The sequence below is a fragment of the Mastigoproctus giganteus genome, chromosome 5 (assembly GCF_048544385.1).
Source record: "Mastigoproctus giganteus isolate SK-2022 chromosome 5, ASM4854438v1, whole genome shotgun sequence".
NCBI lineage: Eukaryota > Metazoa > Arthropoda > Arachnida > Uropygi > Thelyphonidae > Mastigoproctus > Mastigoproctus giganteus.
Genome location: NC_143579.1, coordinates 144,338,213 through 144,358,906, shown reverse-complemented (window position 1 = coordinate 144,358,906; position 20,694 = coordinate 144,338,213). Strand labels below are relative to the sequence as shown.

At 34.7% G+C, this 20,694-nt stretch overlaps 1 protein-coding gene across 4 annotated transcripts in view; it reads left to right on the top strand.

Moving 5' to 3' along the window:
• Positions 1-20,694, top strand: part of hfp (Poly(U)-binding-splicing factor hfp) — a 654,778-nt gene that overhangs the window by 431,433 nt on the left and 202,651 nt on the right. For all 4 annotated transcript variants that reach the window (XM_090374213.1, XM_090374209.1, XM_090374210.1 and 1 more), the window contains one exon: positions 5,279-5,381. In XM_090374213.1, coding sequence (XP_090230339.1) covers positions 5,279-5,381 — 103 coding nt within the window. The remainder of the gene's footprint in view (positions 1-5,278; positions 5,382-20,694) is intronic.

The following is a 20,694-nucleotide window of genomic DNA, read 5'->3' as shown; positions in this document are numbered from 1 at the left end:
TCACTGAGATATCAGAATTATGATAAACAGATACCATGTGTGTAAGGGATTAATTTAATGAACACAAAAGAGTTTCAATAAAATGCAGATTTATGCCCATATGCAAAATAAAAAAAAAGTGGCAATTTATCAAATTATTAAATAAAATATTTATTTAGTAAAATGCCTGAGTTCCTATGTGTATTGCAATTTTTTCATAATATCCTTACTGGAAACTGATATAGGTTTGAAATACATTTTTATTTTAGTATAATCATCATCATCATCATGAAGACCTCTCCAGCAACTTTCCAATTCCTTCTGTTTTGTGCAAAGGCCATCCATTTACTACCCACGAACTTGTGAATTTCATCTGTCTATCTCCATCGTTGTCTTCCAGGTTTTCTTCTAGCTTCTCTCGTGTACCATTCTTCTATTTTTTTAGTCCATCTGTCATCATGTCTTTGAGCTATGTGTCCTGCCCAAGACTATTTTAGTTCTTTTGTTTTGATAAAAATGTCCTTTACCTGAGTTTGCTGCCTAATCTATGTGTTTATCTTCTTATCTAACAGTCTAATTCCTAATATAATTCGTTCCATTCTTCGCTGTGTAGTTCTCAGCTTCTCTTCCATTCTTTTGGTGTGTGCCCAAGTTTCACTTCCATAAGTCATACTGGGGCATGTACATTGTTCATTATTTTACATTTCAGACAGACTGGGATATTGCTCCTCAGTATGTGACTATATTTTCTGAATGCTACTCATCCAAAATTTATTCTTTTCTTGACTTCCAGCTATTTATTATTAATATAGCTTTATTTTAGTATAAGTAGCATTTTTCCCCCCCTCACTACAGAAAATTGATGTAATAATTGAAAACAATTACTGCATTCAACTTGTCCAACTAAAAGTTATACAACTACACTTAATTGCATTAAATTTGATTTAAAAATATTGCATACATGTGTACCCATTTTAATGCCAGTCAACTAGCACTCATTTGCACTTACTCATATACAAAATACATCAAGTAAAGAAACTGCATTATTAGTATCTGTTAGATTTAGTTATTATGAGCTTCTGTTTTTGAATATTTTAAAGTTATTTTCAGGTGGTATTCAAATTTATTTCAATTGGTTTGAAACAGTTACTTTGTGGTCTAATATTTTTGTTTAAACAACAGTCTTATCAAATAAAACCAAATAAATTCCTTTTGAAAGCATAATGGTTGCTATGTGTTTAAATGGAAGTTGCTCCAACATTGTTTGGCTGTTCTCTTAGGCAAAATATATTATTTCCCATGATCTGGGAATGTGAACTGTTAATTTATATGATACTCAAATCTTGGGGCTCTACCATTATCTATACCTTTATGCCTACCATTACAATATATCTTTTGTGCTCTTAGTCTATGTTTAGGCAAACTAGCTTCTTGCTTATAAGTTTTACTACACTAATTAGTTAGATGTTCTTACTTAGGTACTATGTATATTTTTTTTTTCCTTGCTTGCTAGTTGGTTTTCTCTCTGCAGCTGACTTTGCTCTGTTCCTTGGCTCACACTTTTCTCACATTCTAACTTCTCTTGCCTGGCCTTGGACAAGGCACTATATCGTTATAGTGAAATGACGCAGAGATGAACTAACGTTCCAGGAGCCTCCGAAACAATATACTTACATACATATATACATACAAATATTTTCAAACATTAACTATATTGAAAATAAATCAAAAACCATCTGAACAATGCGATTCTCTCAGCATGTTTAAAGATGAAAATTACGGTATATCGCCTGATTGATGTTGAGAGACTCGCTGAAGAAGTTCAGCAGCAAAAGTCACATTAATTTGTACGCAATTGGTTGTTGTTACATATTTTTCAGTATTAATAAATAATATTTAAAAATTTAATTTTTTAATAGAACACCTTCCCACTCTATTCCATTTCTTTAAACCCCCCCCTCCTCATACCAGCTTCAGCTAAGGTGTGTGGCTCTTCGGATTCTTTTTTTTCTTTTTTAATTAAATCAAAAATGGCTCTTCACTCAAAGAAGGCCTGAATGCACATTACACTTTAAAAAGTATAATGCAAGAAATGCTTGACATTCTAGTTTCAAAAATTAGATGTGAAATGCTAAAAAATGTGCATTCGGCAGATTATTTCAGTGTTCTCTGTGATGAAACGACAGACATCTCAGTTTTGAAGCAGCTTATTATATACATTAAATGTGTATCAACTTAAAAAAGAGATTAGTCTTAGTTTTATATCAACTTGTAATATCATTGATGGCAAAGCTGAAACTGTAATTAACAAAATTATTGCAACACAAAAGTTCTAACTTGGTGGGTCTAGGATCTGATGGAGCAGCGGTCATGATTGGAAAGCACAAAGGAGTAGCAAAACTACTAAAAGATGAAACAGAAGGACTCATGTACTTCCATTGTATAAACCTTTGCCTTGCTCTTGCTAGTGCCCAAGCAGCTGCAGAGGTGCCTTATTTGGTAAAATTTAACAATATCTAAAACTTCACAATAGGTTGGGTTGGCTGGGTTAACTAAATTCCAAAATATACTGAACATTCCTCAGATTAAACTTAAAATGGCTAGTGACATTAGGTGGCTGTCTGTTGACTTTCTATACAGTCTTTAAGATAATCCTTAGTGACTTTAATTGCTTCACTCGAAAGAGAAACCACCAAACGAAATGACATCACAGCTGAAAGTTTAAGCAGATATATGAGAATATACAATTTCATAGATTCACTTATGATGATTTCAGATGTGCTAAATTGTCTAAAGTTTGCCAAAGGCAAGATGTTAATTTAACAGAAATGGACCCAATCTTAGAAGCCACAAAACTAAGCATTATGAAATTGAAAGACAGCCCTGCTGTCATTTAAAAAAATCTCCATCTGCATCTTGCTGGTGAACATTTAGACCTTTGTATTGATTGTTCAGATGCTCATGCTATCACTTTTAAGAATAGACACAGTTATTACCTGTTTTTCAAGAGTTTTTTTTCAATTCAGAAATCCAGAATCAAAACGAGGCTTCTGAGATTCTTTTTGAGTATTATTTTAAAAATGGGAGTCCTGCAATTTTAAACTATGAAAATAGTAAACTAGAATGGGCAGTTGCATCGAAATTGTTTAAAGGACAGTCATACAAAAATCTAGTTAAAATCACTATAAGGATTTAAACATTTTTCATTATTTTTTTATATGAAATTCTAATAATTTTTTTTTTAATATGTTATTAAAACGTTCTTTTTTTTAAATAAAAAGTACCTAATTTGTTAAATTTGCTGTGTTTATGTATATGTGTTGGAATTTTCATTTTTCAGTTAAAAAATAACTGAAAAATGAAAATTCACTGGCCAATATTAAATGTTTGTAGCATAAATTATTAAATTGATATAATGTTAAATTATGCAATTCATTTTTGCTCTGGGTCACATTTATAAATAGCATAAAATTTTATAATATTGCGAAATATTACACTTCCCCACCCGACTAATTCATAATTCCACCTGTCAGGCAAAATTTTCTGAGCCTCATACCAACTTTGAAAGTTGACACACAGCAACTGTTTGAATAGTGATCAAAATGCTGTGATCTGTTTCATCCACACTAGCATCCCTTATCTTTCCAAGCAATTTGATAAATGGGCTTTACAAATTCAAATTGGGATTGGTATAAACAGCAAGTGTCCTTTGATGAAGACAAGGCTCCCATAAATGGAGGTGGTGTTTTGTGATAGAATTCAGAATGCAATTAAGGAAAGGAAGGAACTAATACTTGAACAATTTTAGGAGGTATTCAACAGCAGTGAGCTTCAACTTTAAAATTGCCAGTGCAAAGGCAAAATTTTTGTTTAATAGTTTTTGACATTATTTAATAGTAAGATAGATGCATTGAAGAATTTTGCCTGTACAATCACAATTGCAAAATCCAAACTCTTAGGGAATAAAATGTGGACATTGTATGTTAAACATCAATATTTGGATGTTTCTATTTTGACTGGATATTAATTTCAGGAAAGGAGATTATGACAACTTAACATGGTACGTGGCCTCAGTCAACTGGGGAGATAGCTCACATAGTGCAAGTACAGTAGAATTACCTTATTAGTAAAATAATAAGAGGAGTTTACCTCAATATAGTGCGTAGAACACTTCCGTATGATACCCTCCAGAAATCGTTTTGAATATTTTCGTTAGATTCTTTTAATTGCGTTAATTTGATTTTTAATTGTTTTAAATTGATTTGAATTGTGTTAAATTGATTATTTAATTATTTATATTTTACTCTAATGTACCGGTAAGTTGTCGGTTTTTTCTGTTCTATTTCTGGAGGGTATCATACGGAAGTGTTCTACTCACTATATTGAGGTAAACTCCTCTTATTATTTTACTAATATTATTATCAACGTAGAACATATTGAGTAGTACAGCTCTGATTCATACTATCTAGTAGAATTACCTTTAAAGCTAGTATAGTCACAAAAGCCTTGAAAGCATAGATACCATTAAGAAAATATAGCTCAAGGAAGATTCAGATATGGATGAATAATGAACTAACCAGATTATAAGAGAGAAAAGGATGGCATGGAAAAGTTAGTGCAATTAAAATTACTGGAGCCTATAACAGCTACAGATTGTTCTGTAGCAATACCACAAAAATGGTTATGCTGGCAGTATGAAGGTAATGAGAGATCACTGGCTCTGAGAGCAAAGAACATGATTAAGGAGGAACAGTAGCAAACAGGACCCTGCCTCAGGCACTGTTATAACCCAGAAAATAAGTAGCCCACTTTCAAAAGAGCAACTCTTTATCAGGAATAAAAAAAAAAGACTATAGACTTTAATAACCCAGCATGCATGATTTATGCACCTTTGTTTGCAAGATAATTAACTGAGATTTTTGCAATTTTAAATGGAGAAATTAAAGAAAACAGTCTTTTAGAAATGTTTTGGGAGTTCAGCTAAGTTTTTTTTTTTTTTTTAATGCATTCTTATTCCTCACTCCACTGGTTCTTATCAGAAGACTTTCAATGAACAATTTTATTAATTGGCAGTCAACTATTATTGAATAATTTTTTCACTGAACACTGTCAGCCATGACTCGGAAACTCTACCTTTAGGTTGTAATTTTTTATAGGACAAATAAATATCTGATATATTTTATCTATAAAAAATTTAATTTTTCCTATTATGCTTATTTAGGTGTTCTTTTTATTTGTTTATGTGTGATATTTGTCACATTTTGTTATAAAGTAACAGTAATTGTTTCTCTTGATAAAGGGGTTATGGATTTATTGAATATGAAACTGCACAAGGTGCACAAGATGCCATAGCGTCAATGAATTTATTTGACCTTGGTGGCCAGTATCTTCGTGTTGGTAGGGTAAGTTATGGTTATTTTTTTGAAGAAGCAGAAGAAAAAATATTCTAAGATTCTCATATACTGCATAACTCAACTTGGAATACAGGTAGTTCTTGACTTTACGAGAAAGTTAATTTGTTCCTAGCCTGCGCTCGTAAAGTGGGAATTTATTTCCCATAGACGTAAGGTTTAAAATAGGGGTTACGTTCTCAACATTGAAATTAGTTTATGTTTAAACAATGACTGATTTATCGAAAGAAATGAAAATGTAGCCTGTAAAATCAAGCAAATTATAATAATAGAGAAATTATTTCCAACTTACAAAAATGTTAGTAAACTTCCATAAAAATGTTAAAGAATGTTTATTCTTCATCATCATCAACAAAATGCACACTCATTGATCACTCATCATTGGCTCGGCACTCATTGGTTTGTCGCACAAGGAGTAGTCTTCTTCAGAAATGTTTCAAGAGGCGCTTGTTTCCAAGATAATCTTCTCTTTTAATTATAAATTTCACAATTGCATGCATAAGCATTTTTTAACAGCACGCACAAATTGCAAATAACACAATTTGCATGGAGTAACAAGTTTACAAAGCTTAAAAAAATGAATGATGAGAAGATTCTGAAAATTTATTTGTTTTTTATACAATTGAAGATTTCAGTAAAGGGGAAACACATTCACCATAATAAAGTAAAAACTACACAATTTCAGCTATCGGTATTTTCACAAATGCAAGAGGATAGAGTTTACTACCTGTTTATAATTGCTTGCAGTAACAGAAAAGCCCAATAAACTGGAAAGTACAAATTGTTTTTATTGTTTAATGGTCGTGACCTCCAGAAATGTGCTTTAGAAAAATATCATAAAAGCATTCAAAATTGATTCTTATAACAGAACGTATGATAGCAGTGAAATTGTAGTGCATTTTAATGATTTAATAATTGGTAATTAATACAATTTACAAACCATGCTCACAACCTTTTATATCACGCTCATGACCTTAAAAATGACATTTTAGAGAGATAAATAGCTTAGTTATACAGCGATATTTTCAACTTCCGAGATCTTGAAACGAATTACCAAAAAACAATGTGTTATTGGATTCACATTACGATATGTTAATGATACGTTGGTGTCTCTGGAACTGATTAATATTGTAAAGCAGGGTACACTGTATTGTATGGCTATGCACATGGTTTGGAATGCGGTATTTATGAATGTTTAACATTCATTTTTTGCAATTAATGTTCATATTTTCGATTTTGTTTATACTTGATACTTGGGGCGAAAAAAACTCTTAAACCCGGGAACTCATAAAGCAAAAACTTGTAAAGCGAGAACTGCCTGTATTAAATATATTGAATATTTTTATTTCCTTTGGAAAGATTTCACCTACCTAATGCATCTCTAAAGACCTTTTGTCTGTGCTGTGTGCAGGTAATATCCAATTTGTGTTGGGAATTTGTTTGTGTGAACTATGACTATATTAATACAATATTACAATATAAGTGATAATAATATTTGTAGATTTATTTTAACCTATAAATGGGAGATGTTCACGTGGTTAAAATTTTTGGACTCACCATCTTAAAGCTTCACTTAACTACTCATTAAACACAAAAATGAAGCAACACAATATTTAAACAAGAAAACAATAAAAATGTATGCCACATTATACTTTATACTGCATACATTAAACATTTAATTTTTCCGTATTCATGGTAATCCAAAAGTTCCTGAACCCATAAAAATTTTCAAGATTTATAACATCCTAATCCAGTTTCTTAAAATATTAATATATTAATAGGTAACTATCAGGGCATACATAACTGAATTCTTTTATAACTGCTTGTTGTGACAAGTTGTTTGCAGGTAAATTTGAGTAATGCAGCTAGTATTAACAGAATTGAAGTTTGAAGAAGTGTCGGATCTTGTGGTTTATCAGTATAGACATTTTCTTTTCTTTTAAATGTCCTTAAAGGAAGAAGTTAGGACATGATAGGTTTGGTTATCTAGGACACCAAATAATGTCATGTGTTTGTTAAAAAAATAATGTTTTTGGACAGAACACAATATCAACATGAATTTAGGTTCCATTTTGTGCCACAGGTTAGAGGTGGTTTAAAGCTAAAATTTCAAATATGATAACATTCCAGTCACACAACCCTTTCTATGACAATGAGAAATTTACTTGTGTTTTTTAATTGAATAATAAAGACAGGACAAGATTCCTCTTTAGAATAAAAAAAAATAAAAAAAAAAACTTCAAAATATACTTTTCTTATACTAAGAATATGCATTAAGTTCTTCGATTGCAATATGATTAATGACTTGATAACAGTTATCACCTTTTAATAGGTTTCACACTAATCATTTAATAGCTAATCTCCTTTTGTGTCTCTTACAGTTTCTTGAGTAATTTCAACCTACTTCTAGATCAGACATGTTTCTTTCATGTGCATTTTCTTAAGCTTGATGGTCAAGTGTTTCTTTTTGTAAAATTTTCAAAGAAATTAATAATAATGCTGATGAGTATCAGTTTTGTAAGCACTGTTAATTGCAATGTCAGTTTAATAGCTGAACCCTTTACTTTTCCCTTTCCTATTTACTTCTAGCTCCGACTTGCTTTATAGTAAACTTACTAGCTATTTCATTTATTTGTATTTTCTCAATGCTTGAAGGCCTGTATATTCCTTTTTCTGACATTCGAGCAATTTATAATTGTGCTTACTGAAGTTTATAAGCATAAACTTTATACAGTAAAGTCAGAAAATCCAGACTGCTTGGGGACTGGGTCGATCCGGATTATCAGGCAGTACTTTTAAAATTCAAATTTAAAATGGAATAAAGAAGAGATGACCAGGTAAATTTTGACAGTTTATTCATTAGCAAATAAAGCATGTTTCATTTGTCGAAATGAGCAGTTTTAAAGAAAAATAGTCAACACCAAAAAAAATGTAAACAAAAATTTTCACCAGAAAAAAAGAGCATGTAATGCTTGAAATCATGTTTAAAAATGAACAATGTAAAAGAAAAATACAGTATATAAATGAAACAGAAGATACATATTTTATATAAATTAGTTATTTGTTTTAGTTTATTAATGAAACCTTTTCATATAAAATACAAAGTTCGGAAAACAAACAAATATTTATTCGTTCTTTTCCGCGATGTCTGTTGCACTGCTTGTGGATGGAAGACTTGCAGCTCCTACTCTATCTACTGCACTGTTTGACGCTTCTGTTGCTTTCTTTAAATACTTTCGTATATCATCTTGTTTATGACTTTGTAATTTCTTTGTGATAAAGTTATTATGCACCATGTGCGAATGCATGACGTCCTGAAGACTGAAGCTATGGTTCTGTTCCATCAATTTAATAACTGTTTTAATGGACTTTTCTGCAGTAGCCCAATATATCTTTTCTTCTTCAACTTTGTTGTTTTCTTCACCAGATTCTTCTGAATAATTTCTTGATCAGTGAACTTCGCTGCAACTTCAACATCATCTTCAATGCATATCCACTCTTCTATGTCATCAGCATTAAGTTTGCATACAGGGTTGTCTTCCATACATAATTTAACAGTTTCCATCAGTTCTTTCACTTCAGATGCCTTCAGCTTTATGTAAAATCCTTCAAAATCTTCGAGGCACCTCCGTAGCTGGGTGGGCAGGAGCAGCAGTGCGTAGCACACGCTTCTTGATAAGACTGGGGTTCGAGCCTGTGACCACCAAATACGGAGGATGCGGAAAGGTCAGGGAATGACCACCGCATATCCCTGGAGCAATATGACCTTAGTTGCTAATGCTCCTAAAAACAAAATAACAAACAAACAAACTAAAAATCTTCGTTTCAATCAGATTGTAGATCTGCGAACTTCACGTTCAGCCATAACTTTCGCCACACTCTTAAAAGAGTTACAGGCTTGACTGCATTTCATACAGTCACGAGCAAAAAAGTTGCATCTTTGATTGTAAAACTGCATTGAAATTCTGAAGGGTCGACATTCTTATGCATCATTTTCATCATAAAATCATTTTTATAGTGACATTTAAAGTTCCTAATGACTCCTTGATCCATGGGTTGAATGAATGGCATTATGTGTGGTGGAAAGTTACATGCAAAAATATTTCTGCAATGAGACACTAATTTTGATTCATGAGGACGGGCCCTGCAGTTGTCGAGAAGTAGCAGACACTTTGTATTTCCAGGCTTCCCTAATTTTCTCAAGTTCCGACAAACTGATGGAACAAAATCATGAACAAACCAATCGCAAAAATATCTTTGTCCGTCCAAGCATCCTTCACAAGTAAGTTCATAATTCCTTTAAAGGCCTGTGGGTGCTGAAATTTACCAATCACCAAAAACTTAGTTTTATGCTGACCTGAAGCTTTAGCACACATAAGAATGGTTACTCTTTCCTTATTAAGCTTAAACCCTTTTGCATTTAGTTCTTGATTTCCAGCCAAAGTTTTTGTGGGCAGACACTTCCAGTAAACCGCTATTTCATCAGCATTATAAATTTGACCGACTGTGAGGTCATAGTCAGATACAGTTTTTTTCAAATGTTGCACTATATTCTGTTGCTACTTGTGTATCAGCCGACTGTCTTTCTCCAACAATATCTAACTGTCTAATACTATGACGAGTCTTGAAATTCCTAAGCCATCCATCACTAAATGTACACTCTGATTCAATGTTCATTTGCTCCTTAAAAGACTTTGCTTTGGCAATAAGCATCGGCCCAGAAATTGCCATATCTTCCAATCGTTTTAGCAAAAACCTTTCGTACAACACTTTATCGAGATTCTCTAATTTTGGCCGATGTAAACTTTTTCTCTCAGCAATATTATTGTAAGGCTCAGACGAGGCTGTGAATTCTAGAATTTTATTCTTTGCCTTCTTTATATCGTAAATTGTAGACTTTCCAGTGTTGTATGTTTCCATTAAAACAGTATTGCTTACACCACTTTCTAGTTTTTTTAATTATTTCAAGTTTGTTACTCAGTTTCAAATTGTTCTTCTTTCTCTTCACACCATGAAGTTTATCTATTTTAGGAGCCATTATTATGGGCTTGTAAATGCATAATGTTATATATGTAAATGGAAAGAGTAAGACAAAAATTATAGCATTGCCACGGTTTGATTGCTCATTTCAAAATGGTGACCACGAACTCACTTGTTGTCACTGGGCATCTGTGGCATTCATGCATGCGAGCGCACACACAAAAGTCTGCTAAATTTAAAAAGTTTGTGAATTTTCGAAAAGTCCGGATTTCTGGCATCCAGATTTTCGGACTTTTACTGTACTATGTTTACATCAATAATTTTTAAACTATATTTCAAAATATTTCTTGATCACTTCAGTAATGTAATCCAATTAAATTTCACTTTTTTATATTCCATCATTATTTACTCATTAACTTAAAATAGGTACTTATCCTGCATAAACTTACGAGGGTTTTTATTTTTCAATATAACTTCCCTGAACTTTACTACACTTGTTCCATTTTGTTGGCAGTTAGGAAATATTTGACAAATGAAATTCTTTGTCCTGTCCATCAAAGAACACAGAAATAGCAGGCTTCAGTTCATTATCATCAGCAAAACCATGTTCTTGTATGTGTTTCTTGAGATCTTGAAACAGGAAATTGTTTCAACAGAAACAGGAGGCTAGATCTGGTATTCAAAGTCGATGGGTAAGTTCTGTAAAGTCACAGTCTCTCAAAGCACCCGCAACAGAATGTGACCTGTGCATTGTCATGAATAAGTAACACACCTCTGGAAAGTTTTCCACGGTGTTTTTCCTTGATGGCTTCCCTTAGGTTGTACAATAGGAATGCATATGACTCCTCAGTGACTCTGCTTGTGTTCCAAGTAGTGAATGTACAAAATTCCCTCAGCATGACAAAAAATGGTGATCTTACCAGCTGAAGATTGTGTCAGAAATTTTTTTGGGTTGGGGAGATCCCTTGTGCTTCTATTGCATTGATTCTTGCTTGATCTCTGGATCCCAGTCATGAACCTGTGTTTCATCAACCGTAACAATTCTGTAGATGAAAGTTTCAGGATACCTTCCATAAAACTCTAAATTCTCCCCACAGCACTGTACTCTGAATTGTTTCTACAGAGCAGTCAGAAATCTGGGGACCCACCTTGCACTGACTTTAGTCATCCCCAAATGTTCATGGAGGATGGTTATAACTGTTCCTTCAGACATGTCATTCAGCACAAAGGTTTCCACAGCCTGGCACGTTTCTGAGTGGTTGCGGTCACTGGCTTTCCTGGATGTGGAACATCTTCAATGGATTTTCTATTCCACATGAATTGTTTTGACCAGAATTTCACCTGGTTTTCTGAAGGCACACTGTTGCCATATACAGCCACCATCCTTTCACAAATGGCCTTTGGCCCATTTCCTTTTTTTTTTTTGGTGAGAAACTTGGTGACTGAATGATGCTCCCATTACAGCAAATCCATAATTTGATACAAATGTCTTCCTTCTTTCTATTACACCACACAACCCAATCCAATAGGATAACGTGAGTTCGGTGAATGGACATTGAGTGGTTTGAGGCATGTGTTTCAATTCATTCAGAAGAGGCAGTTGAACTGCGGATGCCATTTCAGAAGGGCAGTCCCAGTGGAAGTATTTGCAGAAAAGGCATCCACGTCTTAGTTAGAGGTATTAATTAAACTGACTTCCCACTTTTGAATTCTTCTTTGAACCTTTCCTAGGATGGATTCAAAGAAGAATTGGATAGCATGTTTTGCAACAAGGGAAGGTATGCATGACGTGTTTTATTACTTTTGTTTCCATCTGCAAAAGAAAGATCCTCTTCCTTGCATCCTTTAGCTATTATAATACTAATAAGCTAATTTTTTTTCCAGCTAACTTTCTTGTAATTTACTTTAGTGACTTATCCTTTCTCTCCATGATATTTTGGGTGGTAAATGGTGGTGAATATCCATTTCACTTTCAAGATCTTATATACATACAAAAGTAATTCATAAGTAAAATTAGTTTGTTTGTCTCTTAAGAGTGTGTTGGAGTAGCCATAACTAAATATATAATGTTCCCCACAAGCATCTTGGCAGTGGTATCCAATGTGTGTATATATATTGGATACGACTAGAAGCCTAATTGCAATCCTTAAGAATTGCTCATTTTAACAGACATGTTGTAGTAAGATTGAATTTTGGCTCTTTTTTTTTTTTTTTTTATTTATTTTTTAATACATAAAAGCCACAGATTTATGATAATAGTTATTTACCTTTGTGCCTATTATTTGATATAAGAGAAGGAACTGTCTTATGTGAACTGTTCTCCAGCTTTAACAAAAAAGAAAAGAAAAGAAAAATGACAAGGAAGATATAGACTGATTATTTGTTAATGTAATTACGTGGTAAGTATTAGCTTACTTGTGGTACTCCATCAAACAGTTTTCAGTGGTGTGAATCACATTGTTGCCCATCAGATACACATGTGTATCTGATGGGTAACAATGTAAATACGGGTTTAAAAAAGAAGAAAAAAAAGAGTGGGAATGTAATGTATCAAAGAGTGTAGAGAATTGTTGAATTGGTGAATTCTGATGTTATTAAATGAATAAAGTTTAGTTCTGTGACGTTATTGTATGTATATGAAAAAGGCATGCTTGTTTTATTCATGAAGGACAGCTATCAGAATTAAGTTTAATTCTAATGACTGCTTGTTTTAATATGCCATATAATACTTGATGTTCATTGCTGGAACAACAATGGAGACAGCTGTAAGCAAATAATCCTAATTTATTTGAAATGTCAGAATAAAGTCATTAAGGAAGTTCAATCGGTCCAACACATTAAGTTGGCTGGTTCATGTTGCTGTTGTTGTTATTTGGTTTCTAGGAGCATTAGCAACTAAGGCCATATTGCTCCGGGGATATGCGGTAGTCATTCCCTGAACTTTCCACATCCTCCGTCTTTGGTAGTCACGGGCTTGAACCCCGGTCTAATCAAGAAACGTGTGTTACGCACTGCTGCTCCTGCCCACCCGTCTACGGAGGTGCCTTGGCTGGTTCAAACACAATATTTAAATACAATGGCTTCTTCTGTCTGTTTTACTTTAATGGTAACAAGTTGGAACAGTTTGGTCTTGAGGCTGTAACAGACATTCTCTCAGATATGCCAAGCTGGGCTTACTACCTGGGAGCGTAAAATGTTTGTGGAACTGGTATTCGGGTGATATTCAAGTCAGTGAATTTTGTTGAAGTCCAGTTGTTCTGTCAGTCAAATTCTCTGCTTGCACCTTCACTATGATAGGACTGTTAGTATCCCTGAGAATTACCCCCATGTGCAAGTTCTGAAATATGGCACCTAGCATTCTGGAGGTGACCACCCATTTGTAAACCAGCTTAAGCAGGGCCTGGAGGAATGCCACCCCTCTATGCTACCAGGCAATACTAGGTGGTAGATGACTCTCATCAACCGGTGCATTACCACTACTTTGTTTATTTGAGGTTTCAAGTGGTGGAACCCATGTTTGGTCTCCAGAGCAAAGCTGTGGCAACCCCTCCCCCATCTCTTCCATCATGTAGTATGATTGTCTTTTCAGATTATGATGGACATCATGCCTGGGTCCAATCTTCCTTATATTTTGAAGGTACCACTCTAAAATGATATGTGCAGGATGACCGCTAGATTTTCCACTGGACCGAACCTATTGAGTAGTGTGTATGCAGGGACCATTGTTGAGGCCATGTTATATCAATGAGCTGGGTGAATTCTTGCTGTGTGTATGCCATATCCAACAATTTCATTACTTCATACAGCATATCCTCCCACCTTTTCTTACTACTGAATATGTCGTGAATTTTCGAACTCATAGAACAAACCTATCTGCGAAAAAATCTTAACTTCCGAAATACTTCCTGGTTCATTTCACAATTATACATAGTTTCAGTTCTGGTCTAATGTCTATTTCCACTTACAGTCTGCCAAACCCCATGTATGTTTTCTGATAGCATCTCAGTTATTTGTCGATTCAACCTCTGCTCATCTCAGTTGACTGAATTATTCACTATTATGATGCCTTTCGCTTCAAAGGCAAACTTGTGCATATGTCTGTTCTGAAATTCCCTGTCAGGACTTAGTAATTTGAAATCTTCTCTTTTTGATCTTCCCTGGCTTAATACCTCTATCTCATTCTGTCCAATTCATCTGTTGTCACTGGCATTCATGCCGACCGGGCTAGCCAGGTGGGTCAAGTGCCTGCCTGACAAACCAAAGGTCGCGGGTTCAAATCCTGCCTCGGGCTTGGATCAGAGTAGTGCAAAAACCTTGGGAGGTGCTTTATGGCCACAGAAGCCGATGCGCTAACAAAAAAAAAAAAAAAACTGCCATTCACCCAACTCCAGTAATCAGTTGCAATTCTTTAAAATGTTCTTCTTGACACTTGACTTTCCCCAGTCCAGCTTTCCTAAAAGTGAGATAATTTTCTTGTATATTTAAAATTCACAACTCCAGCTGACTTTCATTTTCTAGTCCGGACCAAGTTGGTTGAGATGCTGAAGCTTTTTCAATTACTAATGACCACGTACAGATTGTTTATTTACCTACCAGAATACAAGACAGTCCTAACCACTCGGCCAATATGCTTCATCTTTTTCTTACAAACAACCCTTCTATATATGAGATGCCTAGACTATCAAGGTGAATGATAGTCTAGGCACCTCAGATCACAATTTGGTGATGGTCTCTTCTCCAATGTTGCCATTTTCTTGTGGTCATTCTCAACCCCGTGTTCTTTGGCATTCATCATCATCATCATCAGCCATTTTCAATCCACTGCAGGATGAAGGCCTCTCCAGCAACTTTCCAGTTCCTTCTGTTTTGAGCACTGGCCATCCATTTACTACCCAAAAACTCATGAATTTCATCTATCCATCTCCACTTTTGTCTTCCAGGTTTTCTTCTAGCTCCTCTTGGGTACCATTCTGTTATTTTCTTAGTCCATCTGTCATCATGTCTTCGAGCTATGTGTCCTGCCCAAGACCATTTTAGTTCTTTAGTTTTGATAAGAATGTCCTTTACTTGAGTTTGCTGCCTAATCCATGTGTTTCTCTTCTTATCTGATTGGGAACCAGACTGTTATCTAACAGTCTGATTCCCAATATAATTCATTCCATTCTTCACTGTGTAGTTCTCAGCTTCTCTTCCATTCTTTTGGTGAGTGCCCAAATTTCACTTCCATAAGTGATGGTGGGAAGTATACATTGATCCATTATTTTACGTTTCAGACAAACTCGGATATTGCTCTTCAGTATGTGACTATATTTCCTGAATGCTATCCATCCAAAATTTATTCTTCTCTTGACTTCCAGCCATTTATCATTATTACAGCTAATAACTTGTCCCAGATAAGTATATGACTCCACCTTTTCATTTACTGCTCCTTCAATCATTATTTCCCTTTCCATGGCATACTTGTTCATCATTACTTTTGTTTTAGCCATATTCATCTTTAGTCCAAAATCCTTACTGTGCATAGTTGATTAAGATTTTCCTTTAATTCTTTGGGATCGTGGCTTATGACCACAATGTCATCTGCAAATCGTAAATGGTTTAGGTACTCTCCATTCACATTGACTCCTTTCTGCGACCAGTCTAATCTTCTGAAAGCTTCCTCAAGGGCAGCAGTAAACAGCTTCGCAGATATTGTGTCTCCTTGTCGAACTCCTTTCTCAATTTTAAATTTGCTACTGTCTTTGTCTAGTCTAATAAAGGATGTAGCACTCTCATATATTTTCTTCAAAATCATAATATATGGAGTATCTATGCCTTGTCTTTCCAGTGCCCGAAACATTGCCTTATGCTGTATGGAGTCAAATGCCTTTTCATAATCCACAAATGCCAGGCATAATGGTGTTTTATATTCATTTGCTTTCTCCATTAGCTGTGATATTACGTGAAGGTGATCCATAGTTGAGAATCCTGTCCTAAAGCCAGCTTGCTCTTTCGGTTGATTCTCATCAAGTATTCTTTCTAATCTCTTAGTAATGACCCTTGTGAACAACTTGTAGATATGGGATAACAAGCTAATTGGTCTATAATTTCCAATTTCTGATTTATCTCCTTTCTTATGCAGCAAAACTATGATTGCATTATTCCACTGCTTAGGCATCACACCTTTTCTAATGCACTTTGTGAAGAGCCTTGCCAGTTTTTGTGTTATGTCTCTTCCTCCCAATTTTAACAACTCTACAGTAACTTCATCTTCCCCCGGGGCTTTCCGATTCTTCATTTTCTTCAATGCATGTTCTACCTCATCAGGAAGAATATCGGGTATGTCGTATGTGTTGCTACCTTGCAATCCATCTTCCCCACTTCTGGTATCATTCCCTTGCTCCTTGTATAATTCTCTATAGTAGTCTTCTGCTATTTGAATTATGCCTTCTCTGCTGTTTATAAGTACACCATTGCTATTCTTCAGTTTCAGTATCATTTGTCTTTCTGTATTACTGCTCATGGCTGCTGATTTAAATCCTTTGTTTTCCCTTAATGCTTGTTCTACTTTTCTTGTGTTAAATCTTCTTATGTCCTCTCTGAGTCTCTTTCTAATGGCTTTGTATAACTCAGTATATTCAATTTTCTCCCTGGCAGTGTTTTCCTTGCTCTTCATTTGTCGTCTTTGGTTCATCATGACAAGTGTTTCTTGACTAATTTTTTCTTCTTTGGATTTCTGTTTCCCTATAGGTTTCTTGGGCTTTATCACTTTCAGAAAGTTGTAATATTCCTCGTCGATATCTTGGTCCTGAGCAGTCTGCAGAAGCTCAAACTTGTTCTTAAGTTCCAGTACATACTGCTTTTTCTCCTCCTCTGTTATTTCAAAGACCTTTGTATTATTTACTCGAGTCAGTTTTTTCCTTTCCTTTCCTACATCTATATCAAGTGTACATCTTACCATTCTGTGATCACTTCCTACATTTACCTTATTCAGGACGGTAACATCATTCACAATATATCTTCTGTTAGTGAGGATGAAGTCGATTTCATTAGTTGTTAATCCATTTGGACTCTTCCATGTCCACTTTCTGTTCACCCTTTTCTTGAAAAAAGTGTTCATTACTGACATTCCTTGAGATTCTGCAAATTCCACAAGTCTTTCACCTCTTTTATTTCTTTCACCAATTCCAAAATTTCCTATAGTTCCTCTTTCTGCGCTGTTTTGCCTTTTTCCAACCTTAGCATTGAAGTCCCCCATAATAATAGTGTAGTGGGTTTTCTGCTCATCTAGAAGACTCTCAATTTCAGTGTACATGTCTTCAACCTCTTCATCATCGTGGCTCGATGTTGGTGCATAAATCATTACAATCTTTAGCTTGTACCTCTTAGAAATCTTGAGTATTAGTCTCGACACCCTTGGTGATGTACTTTTGAATTCCAAAATGTTGTTTTTAAAATCTTTATGGACCAGAAACCCAACTCCACCTTCACTCCTTTCACTGTTTCCATTGGTGTACACCAGATGGACTACACCAAAGCTTGCAATAATTGCAAAGCAGTTATTATTCAGTTCGAATGGTAGTTGGACATTCTGGTCTCTTGCCAACACTATTGGCTGCAAATTTTGTCTTCTGATTGGCTTTTGATCATCGTGTTTGGTATAAAGGCCTTTTAAATAAGCTTCAATCTGGTGGTTTGCCAACTGTTTTTTGCAATTGTGTATCCAGTTTTCTCTCTGACCCTTCACTGTGGTTGATGGTAAATGGCTCTGTCTTCTAACTTCTCCAATAATGCTTGTTTTCCCCAAGGTTCAGTTCTTTCTCTCATTCTATTCCTTGTATATTAATGACCTTCTTCCATTGACCAGAAATCTTATCCACAATTTTCCTTATCATAGCCCATTGCATTCCACCTTCCAGTTTGAAAAACCTTGCCTTGCACAAACAGCTTCAACTTGTCGTATATCTTCTACCAGTTCCTTAAATGCTGATCTCTAAGTAATTCTCCAGTGGGGCAAAGATAACAGTTGATTTTAATCCCTCTAAAACTCAGTCCTCTCTTGCAGCTCGCAAAAATGATTCCTCAGCTCCTATGCTTATCTTCAATGACAATCTCATTTCTCGGCAAGATCATATCTCTATTGGGGATATCCCTGACTTCTTATCTCTCCCTCAGCATAGCACATTACAAATATTGCTTCCTCTGCATCCAAAATTCTGGCATTACTTTTCTTCCAAGAGCTATTCTTCTTCTTCTGGCTCTTTCCTTGGGTGTCATCCCATAAGTAACAGTGACCCTCATGGGAATGCAAATCAGAAACTGTTAAATTGTAAGCAGCTAATTTGTGTGGAAAAAATTTTGGCTAGCATTTCCTTTGGAGTATTAAAAACAGCTTCGAAATCAGAATTAAATGCTAGATAAGACTGATGATTACCGGCCAAGTTTTTATCATCCACTCTCTTTCTCTCTCTACACTGACAGGCCTCTTCCTTTCTTTCAATGTGCATATTAAAATCACCTGTCTTATTTGTATTTTCTTCTTGAGTCCCACCATGAAAAACTAAGCAGTTTTTACATTTGTCCTTCTTGGGGCAAAATAAACCTAAATTAAACTCCCTAAACACTTGCCTAAAATTTTAAAATGGAATTTTTTTCAGGCCCTGTTCATTAAACATCCTGAACATTATTGGAATGTTGAGAGTAGCATCAAGATACTTTTTAGATGTAGTTTTATGGCAGTAATGAGATTCTACAGCCAGGAAAGACTAAATAAATTTATGAATGAAATCTGCAATTTCTTGGGAGAGCTTGGGAGAGGTGGATGTTTCTCCCTTAAATCTTGAAATATTACTTCTGGTTTTGTAATTTTTGATAATGAGCTACGTAGTAAAGCTTCAGTAACATTCAGTGTCGCCATGAAAAATTCCAGACAAACTATACCTTTTTTCCCTTTTCCCATATACCTTTTTTCCCATAAGGTATTTTCCCATATACCTTTTTTCCCATTGAGTAAATTTTAGTATTTGATCGTCTCGATTTATCACCTCTTGTTGTCCTTTTCTTAGGTATCCACTTGACATGCTGCGCAATAAAATTACGTTGGTCATTAATAGTTGGCAAATCTCTAAAATCATTAAATAATTTTCCTGTTTTGTTCATTTGCCATTGAACTGCATTGATGTTTACTCTTGCTGGAACAAGGGGGGTGGTAGCAATGGGCGAGCAGCATGCTATACATGAAACCCGACGTATGTGTGTCTCCTTTAAGCCTCATCTCACAACGAATGTGTTTTTCCAAACTCCTTCTTTTGTTTCATTGGTAAGAGCTCTAAAAATCAAACCAAAACAATTAGCATTTCGAATATATCTATCTACTTTCGAAAATGTTAAGAACTCATATCCAGCTAATTATTAAATAATTTCTAAAAGAAAAATTATTTACCTGGTAATTTGTTTTTCTTCTCCATTATTAGCATGTGGATCAGTACATTGATGGGTGAGTTCCCCCGGTAAAGACCCTGAAATAAAAAAAATAGTAAAAAAAAAGCCCTTTATGAAATATTCAAACCAAAAAATGTCACGATAGCCATGTTATTATAAAAGTATCTTGAAATTCGCCAAACTATTTTTATTTATTTACATTTCAAAACAATAAAATCAAAATATTTACATGTCAGATTATCTTGATCTCTATTGCTAAAACGTGAATGAATACTGCTTGAAAATAAGTCACTATCATCATCAGAGGGTACATAATTTTTATCATCCACTGAAACTTCAGTCATTCAAGGGATTGCAATCTTCATCTTCTAAATCAGATTCCATTTGAAATTAGGAACACTTTGCAAGAATTTTTCACTTTCTTGTTACTCATTCCAAATTTTACTTTTGACCACAAATATGAGATGTTGAAAGGACAACTAAACAGTAATACTGATTGGTAAACTGAGACAAACAAAACCATGCATGTAACAGCACATGCGAGCTAGACTCTCCCCCCTCCACCCCACTGTGCATGCCAAAGACAGGAAAGTGATACTTCTGCGAATTGCTCTAACAGTATTTGCCGTGCCAAGCTAACAGAAGTGCCACTACGCAGATTTGTGAATCTGCATGATGAGAAATTTTTTTTTTTTTTTTTTTTTTTTACAGATAAGTGAAAATGCATGTAACATTTTCAACCACTTGGCCTTGAAATACATATATGCATCTTTGGCAGGGTATAGTTGCCAAAAAACAACCTAGGTAAAAAGTGCCAAATTTGCATATTCATGGTTTTGGGATGGTGCCAACAATATGAATTTTCTTATTATACATCATAGGAATATTCCTTTGTAGGGTAGCA